Consider the following 16291-nt stretch of genomic DNA (forward strand, 5'->3'; position numbering starts at 1 on the left):
ATGCCATTTCAATCATGAAAAACGAGTATGAACCATTTTGAAAATGATTAAAAAATAATAAATAACCGGTTTCTACTTGTCAAAAATATATCATTTGAAAAATATAAATACCATTGATATTTACGACTCACTTTTCTTTTTTTACCTATATTTATACATAGTACACTTTATAAAAAAATAGCACAAGTGATATTGAAAAAGGATATCATTCAATTCGTCTTAAAAGTAAGACAGCTTTGTTAAAAATTAGTAAAGCGTATACATGACGCCATTTTGTCTTATGTTTTGGTTTTCTAATTCCACTGACTTTTTATGTACCATATAGTTGACTAATATTTCATTTTTAATAGTTACTTATTCTAATTAAATCTATTTTTGTTTGCTTATAAAAATCAACACATGCAATAAATTTGCTGTAAATTCCTATAAATGGTATAAAAAAAATCAAGGTTGGAAGGATGCTATTTATTTAATCTAAGTCCACCTTTTGCACCATATACTAGTCATTATAAAAATAATTACACATGTTTCCAAATAAATAGTGAATAAACAATTTGATCTCAAAAAGATTTTGCCTTGAAAGGTGGGTTGTCGGATTATATCAGAAAAATATCAACAATTAAACATAACAATTGAAAAAAAAAAAATTGCCGCAGAAAAATATAACGATTTCATTTAATTGAAGAATAGCCTCTATCTAAAATCTACAAAATTCTAAAGATAAAATTGCAATTATTTATGAAAACCAGCAAACCATATACAAATGAATAAATTCTTTGTGTCCATTAAAAGTCTTATGAAATATAAAGCGATTAACTAATTTTCTTACCTACATAACTGCCTCACTTTTTTAGATTCGTAAATACTATTCTGTAATATCTCTAAAATTCTCAAATTTTAAAATAAAATAACATTTTAAATTTCATTCTTAAATTTTAGAAATAAGAGTTTAAAATAATGACATTTACAGTGGGATTAATTCAGACGTGTCATTAAGTAAAATATATCTCTAAAATAAGAAAATTTTATATGAAGGTGAAAGAATGACTCTTCAGATTTGGCTTTATCGTATTTTGAATCTAATTTAAAACTAAGTAGAGATGGATTTAAACTAAGTGAACTAAGAGCACAGAACATGATGTAGAATAAAAATGAGGTAGGTTTAAACTATAAGACAATTATTCGCGAATGCAGCTGAATTAGAAAATATTGCACCCAGCATTTTCAGCACTGAAGTTATAAACAAAAAAAAATATATATATATATATATATATATATATATATATATATATATATATATATATATATATATATATATATATATATATATAAAGAGCGATATAATAAGTGTTCGCTCGCTTGGTCTAAATCCACTATAAGCTTTTAAACCCTATGTCAGCTGCAATAATTGGAATTTAAAAAATTTGACATTTACCTAGTGATAATGTAGTCTTATATGAACAAGTAAAGATGATAACTCTAGTTCCTCAGAGAAACCGTTGGTGAGAGGTACGCTGCGGTAGCCGGTACGTAAACATTTCAATGGAAACGTTGCTTGCCCGATGAAGTTGGGATCTCCGAACATATCCTCGTCCTGGACTAAGAACCGAATCAGCGCCAAGTCCGGGTTGGCCACTTCAAACTCCACCATATCATTCCAAATCGGGTTGATGCCGTTATCGCCTGGGGATAAAAATATTTTATTAAAAAAAATTTAAATGAAAAATAAATATGAGTAAAATGTATTAATTCATTACACTTTTTAACAAAAATGTACAACTCATAACTTTTTTTTTCTAATAAATCCAAAGTATATGGGAGAAATAATTACGATTAGATTTAGGGTGACTTCTTCTAATAACAATGAAACCCGTACCAAAAACCGTTGCGTTTCGAAGTAAAAGTATGACATTGTATTATGTATGTGACCAAAAATCTATAATAAAATACCAATATCTATAAAAGATTCACCAACTAAAGTATTTAAATATATATCGAGTAAATTCTTAATTAATAAATCTAAAGTATTTGAATTCGTGAATGATAAAATTTCACAAAATGAATATTTATTTATACTTATTATCATTATCTAATTGTGATATGGTTGATTTATTCTTGCCTGATAATTTTTTTTTATATGTATGTAAAATCTTATAATAATGATTTATAATTATGTCAAATTGACTATATGTAAATTAAAACTGTCTACATATTTTTGTACGCCGTATCAGCTATACATATCGAACTAAATTATATTTTTAAAAAGTGCATTTATTTATATGCATGCAAATAAAAATCTTCAATTTCGAAAAGGGAAAATATATACATGAAAAGCAACTTTTATATTATTTAGATAATGAACAATATTTAAATCTAATTTAAATAATTATTTCAAGCTATATATATAAAGAGTGTGTGTACACGACGAAGAAAATATAATCTTTTAATAAAGTTTGTGGTCCCTGCATAAAATAGGCCACCCCTTCCTTTCCCGTGGATGCCGTAAGAGGCGACTGAGGAACACCGAGAGAAGGGCAACATCGTCCCTCTTAAAACATCTCTAAAATCTAACTGCGGTTGCCAATCCGCCTACCAAGCGAGGGAATATCTGACAAAACCCCCAAAGAAGAGGTTTATGTTCCGCAGTGGATGGTTAAGGATTAATATGATGATGATATAAAGCGTGTGGCACGACGAAGAAAATATAATGATTTAATAGTATCCTTACCGACAGTCTTGGTGACCAGTTTTGTCCCACTATCGTATTCCGCACCAATCAGCTCCACCTCAACGAATGGGCTCGCGGTACCCCGGCCGGACTTGCAGAGATGCCTCGCGCCGATCACACGCAGCATCACCGACAACGGTCTCACTTTCTTCTCTATACTGCGCTTCTCGTACGGATTGTAAACCTCCTCAAACATGAAATCCGGTTTCAGGATAAAACCACAACCACCGTTCTCTTTAAACTTGCCCATATTTATTTGCATTGGTTTGTCCGCCGTCTGGTAATTCAAGGCAACCATCTGCGAACCGGAATTCCAGAATGGAACCGGATTGTAATTCGACGAGTCTATCCTTTGGCCTTTTGGATATATCCGGCTCAGTTGTATAGTGTGGTACTTGAGGAAAAACGAGTTCTCCTGTTGGCACATCAGCCTCTCCGCTTTAGTTTCGGGAAAAGAGGACATTTCATTAAAGATGAAGCCCTTATTACGTAGTTTATCCTGATTGAACGCGACCGAACGACAATAAACTATGAGGTCGGACATTTCCTTTGCGATTCTCCACGTACGCTCCATTTTCCGATGTTGTAGGGAACGAGCACTGGCGCTTTGTGCGGCTTCCTTGATAGCGGACAACCACTCGAGAGCTATCTCGTTGCTGGGCGCTGCCATATCGAACGGTGCACACATAGAAGGGCTCTGTATACGCACCAGCCATCTGGAGGAGCCGTTCTCTTCACCGACAACCAATTCCACTACAGCACCTAGCACATCAACCACCCCTTTCTGGAGTGACCCTAGAGCCGCGGTCTCATTCTCTAGACAACCCTATGAAATAGGAAGGAGCATACTTTTTATTATATTTCTAGTGACTTTAAAATGCAGAATTATGATAAATTAAAACTGAATTCACAAAAGTATCAGATAATTTCAATAAATTAATTTTTTTTTATTAAAAAAATGTACTTATTTGTTTCTACTATGCACCCGTATTATATATACGTATAATGGCACACTACCAACAACATATTACATAAAGTGAAAAATTGATTTCCCAAATTGTAATAAATTACTCTATACTAATATAAAAAAGACGAAAAATTCAATTATTTGTTTGCTACAGATTAACAAAAAACCTCAAACAATTTTAAAAATTAAGCTTTATGTAATTATAAAAAAAATGAAATCCCTATAAAAATTACAATAATGTAGTAGTAAAATTACAATAAGGTATCAAAAATTTGCCTATTAAAGCTTATATAAAATACTGGGGGAGGAAAGAGATTGTTACCAATTGGGAGGTTAGCTATTGCTATCAATATATTCTGTCAGGTCGACATCCACGCGGCTCCCCTAAAAATCATCATGACTAATTTACGGTTGAATTCGTCACGATGGGCTAACTGACCTGCCTTTTCATCATCACCAATCAGCCCTCACTGGTGCCCTGCCAGTGTATACTGATAGTGTAGTCGGGGTGGGGTTATCATTCCATTATTATCCATTAAAAAAAAACATAAAATACTAATCGACCTGTGCAAAGCCAAGACGCATTGCTAATACTTAATAAAGGTAATTCAATTCTTCGAAAGATAATTTACAATACAATCATATAATAAATTATAATAATAATAATAAAGCGTATTACGGTAAGTAAATATTTACAAATGACTATGTAACTTTTTAATAATTGTATTACAATTGTCTCGATCTGTGGAATATGTATATGATATAGTTTCATTCGGGTTTCACAAATCAAAATATTCCTCAATGTTACTTTAAATACTGACATTTTTATAAAATATTTATAAAAATGTAACTGGCATTTTTATAAAATTTTCACATAAGTAAAGAACCATCTCAAAACCCAAATGGGAATTACCAAAAAACAAACCTTTGAAAGCGGTCATTGCTTTGAGAGATACGAAGTCTTATACAGATCAAAGACTTAAAATGTATAACTCCACTTTTTCGAACATCAAAATTACAAAGTAACAACTAAAGAAATAGTATGAGGGGGTGACCAATACATTTTCATCCATTAAAAAGAGATACTAACAGCAATATCAGGCATATGGGGCACTTCAATCTCCTGTACATAGTTGGCCGGGAACCAATGGTGCCGTTTTCCACCGTAGTCTCCTCGCCACCATCCTTCGTCCGGTTTATCCACGTTAGTTATTATGGCGTGTTTACAGAACGACAACTCGTCCTCTTGTCGGGCTCGATAGTCATATAAAGCTTTGACAGTCACCTAAAAACAAGACGAACTGTCTTAATAAGGGGAAAGGAATTGTTAGTAATGAGGTCTAACTGACCCATTGCTAGCAATACACTATCAGGTCGACCTCCACGCGGTTCCCCCTGGAAACCATCGTGGTTAATTTTAGTGGAATTCATCACTATGGGCTAACTGACCTGCTTTCGTCATCACCTATAATCCCTCACTGGAGCCCCGCTAGCATATACAATATTTTTTTAATTTTTTAATGGATGATAATGGAATGGTAACCCCACCTGCGCTATCGGTATACACCGGCGGGGCACCAGTGAAGGATGATAGGTGAGTATAAAGCAGGTCAGTTAGCCCATCGTGACGAATTCAACATGAATTGTTCACGATAGTTTCCAGGGGGAACCACGTGGAGGTCGACCTAATAAGGCATATTGCTAGCAATGGGACTGTCAAACTCCATTGCTAACAATCCCTTTCCCCTCAACATATACCATTACCGCAGGCGGGTTACTATTCCATTATCACACATTCAAAAAAAACTTTCTTAATGTTCTATAACTGTTCGCATATCCTCGTATAATATAAATGGAAAAGTTCGTAACGATGGAGTGATGAATGATTGTTTGTTACTCTTTTACACAAAAAGTACTTTTGGATTTAACGTTTTAATGAAATTTGGTGCGGGCAGGTTGTATCATAAAACAATATATATAACACGCAAGTAAAGTCACGGCTTCCCGCGGGATATAACTAATTAACAATACAGAAAAATCCATTACTATTTGACTTATGTTCTGCCTACCCACATAAAAGAATTGAAAATATATAAGAATATATCAAAATCAATTAATTAATATGGAAATTCAATTTATCGAATAAAAATACTCATCATAACCCGTTCAGAATTGGTAAAAATATCACGGAGCATACAAACAAACAAAAAATTCTCAAGGTGACTGGAAGAAATCCCTTAAAGGGATAAGTCTACCTGTGTACAATTTTTCTATAACCTAATATCTATACCATAAGTAAATGTACAAAAGCATATAAATAAATACAGTTGAATTGATAATCAACAATTTTCAAAATATATTCAAATCTATTCATGTTTTTACGAAAATACACTATTTACATTCTGTGCGTGCGTTCATGATATTTTGAAATACCTATCGTCATATCGGTATTTTGAATAGGTTTTAAAATGGAATAGATTTTCAATTAGATTATTGTAAAAAGGTTTAACTAGTGCTACTGCACGTGTAAAGGTATCGCCCTCTAATGTCAAAAGTTTCTAGGTCACCTTCGTCGTACACGAAGGTCACTGCGTTGCTTATCGGACTACAGCTACACGTGTGTTCCTAATCCTAAGCAAATGACAATATTTTTTTCCAAACACAAATTTGAAAGTTGTACTGTGCATCGAGCTAGAATCTTCGAGACTCAGTCGAGCATTCACTGAATGAACTGTCACCTTTCAACTACTTTAATACCTACGCGATTCTATTCGCATTATTAATAATACTATAATAATAATTAGTAATAAAATAATACTATTATATTCTACTTCGCTACAATCAAAAATCAAACTTTTTAGTTCTAGTTTCTACCCAAGAATATTACAATTCTCACCAATAATTAAGAATAGCATTATTTATCTTCACTTGTTCCATTATTTTTATACTTTTCAAATCTCCGCATGATCTGTTTATGGACAATAATATAATTATCACACAACCATCTTACTGTAATCACACAAGTGTATATTTCTGTACCTATTGTGGTATTTTATTTCTCCGTGTTGTATAATATAAATGAAGTATACTCATTCATTCATTCAAAAAATATACAAATGAGGTTCTTTGTGTGCTATACTTTTTTCAAGTTTAGTTTGGTTAAAAGTGAGAAAAGTGTTATTTTCGAGGTGGAAACATACATATAGATCACTAGTAGGATAACAAAACTACTATACCAAACTTTCGATTACTTATTTCGAAAACCCACGCGTACGTAAGTTGCGGGCAAAACTGGTCTAGAATAAAACCTAATATATAATATATATATATATATAATATATATATATATATATATATATATATATATATATATATATATATATATATATATATATATATAATACATATATAAACAAATACACAAAAAACTCGCCGACATATAAAAAATATTAGGTTTTATTCTAGACCAGTTTTGCCCGCAACTTACGTACGCGTGGGTTTTCGAAATAAGTAATCGAAAGTTTGGTATAGTAGTTTTGCGTGATGCCAGAATAAACATACAAAGAGATTCATTATAAAAATTATAGTTTGACCATTTACTGCTCTTATTTAGACTTCTCATATCATTTTAACTTAATATCTTAAATGTACAAATATCTTCTAATATATATTATATTATAAACGAATATTGTATACGGAATAAGTAGTTGAATAAATGGTAAAACAAACATACGAACACAGATTCTACAACAGATATCTGTCTGACAGACCCAAACGGATTTTCGTTTGGGTGGTTACAAGATAAGTACGACATTGCATTATTCAAAACATAAAAAAACTCGATATAGTGTTAGCAACAGTGAATGCAACTTATTGAATCAAAAGTTATCTCAGTGAGCTACAAAAACAGATAGAAGTTTAGCTGCGATATAAAATCCAAAATGAGGATATGTACAAATAAAAAAAAAAGGGACTAAAATAATCCTAATAACCAATATAATGATGTATCCATAACCATCCTGACAACTAGCAAAATCACAGCAAATATTTCACAATAAAAATATACAATTATCATTGATCATTTTAGTACGATCTGTTTCCATAATGCTAATGAAAAGGTAAATAAACAAATAATTTACCCGGCCGTAAAATATTTTATCGATGCCTAATAAAAAGAAAAATATTAAAAAATAATTAATTAAAAGAACATTTCAATTTGTTGTTGATATTATTTAGAGTATGTTACTGTATTAATTAAAAAAAAAAACTCTTTGTTTAGTTCTATGGAAGCAGACTATAATTTATAGCCTATCAATATACACATCGAATCTCGTCTATAAACTGCTGAAAGAAACACAAGATGCTCCAACGAATTGTGGATTGATCGATATGTGAATAGATTAAAAAAATAAATAGTATGCATATATCCATAAACACTCACCTTGGATGTGAAAGATGTAGGATCCATGTAACCAGGTGTACCATAAACGGAACTGTCGTCTGGTTCCTAAAATTAATTAATATAATTACATAATGTTACTATCTCTTGCATTTGCAATAATATTATCATATAAACATGATATGAACTTAATGACAATTAATTAAAGAGATAAGATGATGACATTTACATATTATAATACTATCTGTTCTAGAGCTTTTCGCTTAATATTAGTAAGTATGATAAGCCAATATCTAAAATAAAATAAAAAGTAAACTCACAAAATATCAGTATATACAGAGAAATGACTGTACTTGGAACTTACCTTATAATCATTTTTAATTATGGCTTCATACAAATAATTTTATTTAAAAATATCAATTTTTAGGCAACTTAGAATGGCAAACAAACTAACGGCCCAAATGGCAAATAGTAAATGTCGCCTATAGACATGAGCAGTACCATGGACATAACAGAGTATACTGTTTCACCCATAATCCCCGTTCCCACATAAGACACAAATATTTTTAAACATAATTTTGTATAGTTTGATGTCCTTATTTAAGTAACTATAATATTATAGAAATGTTAGTGCAAATTACAATTGTATGTACAAAAATGTATTTGGAAAATCCGTTTAATACTTTAAATAAATAAATACTTACAGAAATAATTCTCCTAACTATATCCTCGCTGATCGGGAACCACAATTTCACTTTTTTATATAGAGGATGTTTCTCATAGTACGATACCAACTCTACGAGGCTTTCGAACTTCACCGTGCCTATTGTATACAAGCGACCCTCAAGTTTTATTCTACAATGCTTTATTTCTCTTTCAGTTCTGAAATATAATCACATTATGAACATACAATAAGACAAAATATTTTCAATTAAAATTAATTATCATTAATTACAATCATCTGCATCAGCAATATAGTAAAATCAAAAGGGTTGAAAAGTGCATAGATTTTTCGCATCACGAAAATTAGCTTCCCTATACTGGATTGGAATAATAAGCAATTATATCTAAACCCGTAATTTTTAAGCTATTTATTATGTCATCACACTATATATCCTATTATAATGATGATGGTGAAAGAATCATCATCAATTTTATGAATTCGAAAACAGAAAAAATATCGTTATGATAAGGGGGATAAGGGACTGTCAGTAATGGGGAAGCTAGTACCAATTGCTGGCAATATAATATAGTGTGCCCCCATCCTAGAAATTATCGTTAGAAGTTAACTCTTGATGATATAACTACGATGTATCATCGCCTTACACACACACACACATATCGTCATAGTCGTAGAATACTGACGGATCTTTATATGTAATATTCGTCAGATCCGTCAATATTCTACGACTATGACGATATATCCTCTCACTGGCTTAAACCAATAGCGCAAACGAGATTATTTTCATCTATAAAAAAGCCCTACTGATTTCAAGTAATTTCTATAACCACGCAAAGTCACGGGCACAGCTTGTAAAATTGTTTTATTTGTACCAATTCAGACGTCTTTTCACTGATTGTATAATACAGATATATATCTCTCTTGTTTATTCAGTCAAAAATGATTTAGATCAAGGAAATAGGGTCCTAAATATGCACATAATAAATCATTTCGCATAGATCAATGTATTTGTGACATGCAAAAATATAGCATTCGACAAAAAGACTACATTTTAATACGAATGATATTTTTGCAAAAATTTTACTGCGAATGTGTGAATGGCATAAATAATAATAATCAGTGCCGCACACAGTAACACCTATCGTCTGGTCCTCGAGCTACGATGTCTTGTTTTGGCAACGAGGCATATGAGAGGCAGAACTCAGAACAACCATACCCGAGCTTCAGAGAATTCGTTTTTATACTGGCCCAACCGAGAAACAAAATTGGGATCTATTACACAAAGTAATGCTCCTACCGTTGTGACGTGGACGAATACTAGTAAATTAAAAAGAAGTTCGCTTATGCTAGTAATCTATTTTTAGCATTAGCTTAAGATATTATACAGATGTGGGGCATCTCTTGAAGTATATTTGGCGCAAACATTTTTTTTGTACAGAGAACGTGGTACCTTCAAACCCTCGTGTCCGAGAGAGAGATTGTTAGTAATGCGGACTACCAGTCCCATTGATAGTAATATAACCTGTCAGGTCGACCTTCACGTGGTCCTTATGGAAACCGTCGAGCTGAATTCCAGGTATATTCATCGCCTGGACTTCAGTCTTCAACTGAAGTCAGTTAGCCCATCGTGATGAATACACCCTCCATTCTCACCTATCATCCTTCATTGGTGCTCGGTTAGTGCAAACAGGGATACCATTCCTTTATTATACATTAAAAAAACCTTCATGTCCGTTAAGGCTAATCGACGCATTTCTAAGTATTTTACTTTGATGAACAATAAACGACCTCTAGAACAGTGTTTCATAAAATTAATATGACATAGTAATAAATATAACGTTTACAAAATTAAATTTGTAATACGCACAGCCATTTAATAAATATTAAAAGTTAATATAAAAACACACAGACCTAGACGTGAAATATTAAAAGGAATATAACAACAACTCTATAAAAATTTTCTCAAATTAACATTATTAAAAAAAAAAAAAAACAAATGTACACTTTCAAACTGTTATAATAAAAGTTTATTTAAAATTGTATTAAAGTAATACCAAGTGTTTACAACTATATTTATTAAGATAATAATAAAATTAATTATAAATACCTAAAACTGATGGCGAATGAGCCTTGCTCTTTCTCACTAGGCCTGACTAGAAATGCGCCGTCAGTGTTAGCTTTCCGCAAAAGTTCCTCGGCTTGTGCACGCGTGCAATGCGGATGGAACCATTCCTTGCCTTCATGCTTGTTGGGTTGTGGAACTGGCTCTTTCAGAGTGATTAAAAACTCCTGAAAAATTGTAGGTGCAAGCAATAGATTAAGATTAAAAAAAAATAAACTGTTTAGGTATGTAATCTCCATCCAAAGGTTGCCTGGAATAGATTGCTTTTAAGAATAATGCTGCCCATTTTTTACTTGTAACTTTTTGTATATTTTTAAATTTACTACTTTCAAAAGGTTACGTTTTCTAAGGAGCAATAAAGATGGGTGATGATTCTGTAGCGTAATTTTTCTAAACCCATCTCTTAATTTAATATTTTAATAGAATAATTTCGAGAAATTACTGTTTTAAATTAAATTATATAATTATTTTAACTTATCTTTATTAGAAATTTAGATCAATTGCTTATGTCAATAAAAATATAATAAAATATGATATCAAATTGACATTTTAATTTTAGATATGAGTTTAGAGAAATAGCGCCTCCGAATCGACCCCGGTATCTATAATTTAGATTTTTCTTTAAATGATTGATATATGATATATACCGTCACATTAATGTCAATGTAAACTGGTTTAGATAGTTTGCTGCCCATCTTGAAAAGAATGAAATACACTATTTGAGATGGAAGGCGAGTGTTTCTGAACAAGATGTTTGTATGAATGAAACAAGTTATGATAATGTACGTAGCAAGAAATGTATGCGGACTTGGTACTTAGTTCTCACTACTGACCTAGTTTTCCCAAATTGTTATTGAAAAGTATACATACCTGACTACGTAGAGGATGCTGTCTGTAATGTGTTATTAAACTATACAAACTATCAAAGCATACAGTATCAATGAGATAATATTTGGTAACACCCCTCTCCTGTTTTAATTTTATTCGACAATGATTCACTTTGCCCTGTCTCCAAAATGACAGACAGTAGTCGCCTACAAATGTCACACTTTCTCTGACCAGAAAAGTGCCATCACCGAGATGAGCATGAGCCCGAAGAAGATCCTCAGCTTCTTGTCTGTTCCCTGCTAATTTACCATGAAACCAGCATTCACCGAAATGGAGTTCATCTTGTGGTATACTTGAATTACCATCTCCCTCTGGTTCACTATCACTGTCTGCATCAGCCTCACGTTGAGTGCTGTAGTTTTCAGTATAATAAAGTTTAGTTTCAGTCAAAACGAAGGCGTGAGGATTCCACTCCTTATCCACAGGATCCTCTAAAAGTAATATGCCATTCTTAATAGAATTCCTCAAATCTAAGTCTTTGCCTTCTTCTTGGCGGACAGCAAATGAATTCTCCTCTACGCCCTCTGGTAGCTTTTTATGCTTTAAAATAATTTTTCTGCGCAAATCATGAGGTGAAGGAAGAGCAATCTCATTTTTCTCATTAGGCTGAGTTAACAGCATGTCTCCAAATACATCTTGGAACGCGCTCGCCATCCGTCTTTGCTGTGGTAAAGAACAGTTATCTTCGATTGATAATATCAGAGGATAATCTGATGTTATAAAAGCGTGTTCTTTTATTGTGCGGAGTACGTCCATAAATCTAATCTTAGTGGTGAGTGTATGGCCATGGTAAATAAAGGGAGTACCATCGGGCCCATCCCAACAGTCCAATTCAATACATCGACAACCAGATCTTAAACATCGTACATACGCTTCCAAAGAAGATTCACTGGAAAACTGGTCGCCAGTCAAATACCTAAGAACAATCACACATTTTTATTATCTATTTATAATATTAACATTATAAAAAACTACTAAATGAATCGGAATTAAATTTAGTACATGAATAGGTTATATCTTAACTTAATACACAGAATACTTTGCAGACGAAGCCGCAGGATATGGCTAGTTATTAATACAGAAGAACATATTGTTATAGTAGTTTTTGGGGTACTTACGTATTATGAGATGATGAGATCCAATAATGAGATAAAGGTCTAGTCATATCCTGAGTTACATTGTCATGTTTACTGTCCCATAATGTATTTTGTTTTGAGAATAACATTTCAATAAACTGCAAATAATGTATGCAATATAAATACAAGTAACAGCATATATCAACTTGGTTTTAACTATATCACACTCATTTTCAAATATTCAACTACTTTCAATATCATCGATTAATTATTTAAAAAAAAATCTATATTGTAATTTTAAGGCAAACCTATTCAGTATAAGCTAACCTATAACTGCTCAAGTCAAATTAAGAACTTATTTGACTTCTGTTAAATAATTCTTTATTTTATTGCATAATAATATAGCTTTTGTTCTATAGTTTATTTCTATCTTGTTCACATTAATGTAGTGAACAGTTTAAAAACAGAAATAAAAAACACATAATCACAAATCCTCTATGAAACAAATATAAAAAGTTAAAAGGTTAAAGTAAAAATTATTAAAATACACAAAGATCAATTTATAATACCAAATAAGTACTGCAGTATTCATTCTTAAACAGACAATTATATGAAAATATCACTCACTTCGTTTAAAGTAAAATATGGCTCGTAGATATCCCTCTGTGGATCTCTTAGGTAATCTCTGATAAACTGTGATGCTTTTAACTCATCTTCCCCTAGCCTGTCATGCTGTTCTACTAAAAGGAACCTTTGGAATTCTCTTAATGTTATTGTAGTGCCATTGGAACAATAGTTGCTATACTTATCAAATATATCATGAACATTCTAGAAGAAACAAAATGTATAAAATTCATAAATAATAAACATTAGAATAATAAATTCATTACATTTAAATCTTTTAAAGGTTACATAAATTTTCTTCTTAACTAGACTTAGACTAAACTTCTTTTAAGTTTATCATAGAAAAATGATTATTTATATTTATTTATTTATACATATTTCAATAATTTCATGTCAATACATACACTTGTCAATACTTACATTTTCATCAAATATTAATTTGTGATACAATATGGAAAAATCATCAAACCCAATTTCGCCACGTTTTCCTGTGTCAACCTCTTGAAATATGTCACGTAATTTACTTGTTGATATTTTACAATTAATTTTTGGTAAGAACGCTTTAACTTCTTTCAATGTTATCCTTAAATTAATAATTACATATTAATAATTTTCTGTTAAAATTATTGTACACTAAGTATAAATAGACTGTAATTTTAATATTAAATCTTATCAGTGTAACAATTGCTGGGAGACCAAATAAAGGTAAATTAAAATAAAAAATAAAAGTTTCATGAGTAACCAAAAGATAAAATAAATAAATATAAACAAAGAGATATACATGAATTTGATTTTTTCATTATTCGGAATGTAGAATCACATTGCAAGTTCTCTGGAAGGTTAAAGAATAATTTTCAATATATTATAATAATAAAGCCATATTATTTTTGCAAACATACTTCTCATGGGAGTTTTCAATCGCATAAAACTCTTTCCTCAGCCATCTCTCTATTTGCAGTGGATAAGAAGCACTAACAGCTTCTTCTACAAGGAATCTCACACCCTTTACCCATGCTTCACATTCTTTATCTGTTTGTGCTGTAATGTAGGAATCGAGTTATTTCAAATGCAGACAAATGAGTCAGTAAGTAAACTACAACAATAGATATATATATACATAGACCTTAATATTTATAGTTCTATACAGTATTCTTATTATAATAGTTATTGGGGTCATAATAGAACAAAACCACACTCATGGATAAAGTCCACTTAGCATTGGCAAACATATCAACAATTGGTGTAAAATATCAATGAAACTCGCCTCACAAAACGATGCATTAAGATTTATACTCCAATTTCTTGGTGTCGGTAAATATAGATGTGTTTATCAAACTGAAATTTTACACATTACCTGCGAAGGATGCCGATCGCAATTTGAACTCTGTGCCGTAATAAATAGTGAAACATTTGGACTGCTCAAGCCTTTTTGTTTCTTCGGGCCACCGTTCGAAGTCTTTTGAGGATTTCCCGACACGAACTTCTTTCACATCCCTGATATCCAGGGCTCCTTCATAGGCTTGCCGTTGCGGCGCTCCAGTGCGGAACCATATCACTTGGTGCGTTTCTCGTCTCACCAGCAGTGACTTGCGTTCTGGTCTCTTTCTAGGGTAGAACTTGAGCACTGTAGATCCACGTTCTATGTAAGATATCAGTTGATCAGCCTCATGTATAAGTCTGTCATTAGCCCCATTATAACAAACCGAAGTCATTATATACTTCCGTTGTAGTCGGCCGATTCACAGACACTGTTCAAAAACTACTGACTACATGAAATGAAATATCGGACGCAGTTATACCCAAATAGATTCCTAATGAATAAAGTATATTTGAAGTTAAATCTTAAAAATCACTCGCACTGCGGCTGGTTGCTGTTTTGTTTGTTTGACATTTGGAAACCAAATGACGAGACGAATGAATGAACGAGTTTGATAGAATAAAACTGTTATTCATTTCGATACGTTACGCTACAACTAGGTTACGACCACAGATTATATTATATGAGATTTAATGTTACGACACAATCTCAATTGTTAACAATTCGACTACAAGAGTCAAGTATGTACCTAAACCTTGTAACAGAAACTTTATACAAAACAATTATTATTTATAAATATCTCAGGTACGAGATAATATTAATGTTGAAGTTAACTTAAGAAATGACATTACAAAACGGACTTTACAACACACTACACTATATATCCCCGAATTTTTAATCAGGAAATGGTACGGTGTGATGATTATGTTAATGGATGATAATGGAATGGTAACCCCGCTTACGCTTACGGTATATTCTAGCGAGGCACCAGTGGAGGATGATAAATGAATAAAGCAGATCTTTTTTTAATAGGTGATGATGAAATAGTAACCCCGCCTACGCTATTGGTATACACTGGCCAGGCACCAGTGACAAGTCAGTTAACCCATCGTGATGAATACATTTGAAATTCAGCACGCTGGTTTCCAGGGAGGACCACATGGAGGTGGACCAGATAGGGTATATTGCTAGTAATGGGGCTGTTTGACCCCATTATTAACACCCCCCCCCCCCCCCCCTAACGATGTGGGTCTCTTTTTTTAACGGGTGAAGAAGGAATGGTAACCCCGCCTGCACTCTCAGTATATGCTGGCAGAGGACCAGTGAAGGATGATAGATGAGGATAAAGCAGGTCAGTTAGCCCATCGTGATGAATTCAATAAGAATTATTCACGATGGTTTCCAGGTGGAACCACGTGGAGGTCGACCTAATAGGGCATATTGCTAGCAATAGGGCTGTCAAACTCCATTACTAACAACCCCATTCC

At 32.4% G+C, this 16291-nt stretch overlaps 1 protein-coding gene across 1 annotated transcript; it reads right to left on the reverse strand.

Annotated features, from left to right (window-relative positions):
* Positions 1-1318: 1318 nt before the first annotated feature.
* On the reverse strand, positions 1319-15397 carry LOC113519965 (1-phosphatidylinositol 4,5-bisphosphate phosphodiesterase gamma-1). Its single transcript, XM_052895478.1, has 12 exons — positions 14841-15397; positions 14386-14524; positions 13907-14069; positions 13490-13690; positions 12905-13020; positions 11769-12702; positions 10884-11065; positions 8799-8976; positions 8137-8202; positions 4786-4980; positions 2729-3554; positions 1319-1683 (listed from the first exon to the last, which is right to left on the reverse strand). The coding sequence occupies exons 1-12, from the start codon at positions 15196-15198 to the stop codon at positions 1436-1438; spliced, it is 3606 nt and encodes a 1201-aa protein (XP_052751438.1). The 5' UTR covers positions 15199-15397; the 3' UTR covers positions 1319-1435.
* Between the last annotated feature and the right edge of the window lie 894 nt (positions 15398-16291).

This window comes from Galleria mellonella, unplaced genomic scaffold (genome assembly GCF_026898425.1).
Source record: "Galleria mellonella isolate WM207_F2 unplaced genomic scaffold, CSIRO_AGI_GalMel_v1 utg28, whole genome shotgun sequence".
In the NCBI taxonomy this organism is placed as follows: Eukaryota; Metazoa; Arthropoda; class Insecta; order Lepidoptera; family Pyralidae; genus Galleria; species Galleria mellonella.

What these genes read in the sequence shown, in the direction of transcription:
- LOC113519965 (XM_052895478.1), bottom strand. Translation starts at nt 15,198, where the DNA reads ATGACTTCGGTTTGTTATAATGGGGCTAATGACAGACTTATACATGAG. An exon ending in AGCATCCTCTACGTAGTCAG is followed by an intron (nt 11,066 to 11,768) that starts GTATGTATACTT and finishes ACAATTTTTCAG; the next exon opens with GAGTTTTTAATCACTCTGAA. An exon ending in CTACATCTTTCACATCCAAG is followed by an intron (nt 4,981 to 8,136) that starts GTGAGTGTTTAT and finishes TCTTGTTTTTAG; the next exon opens with GTGACTGTCAAAGCTTTATA.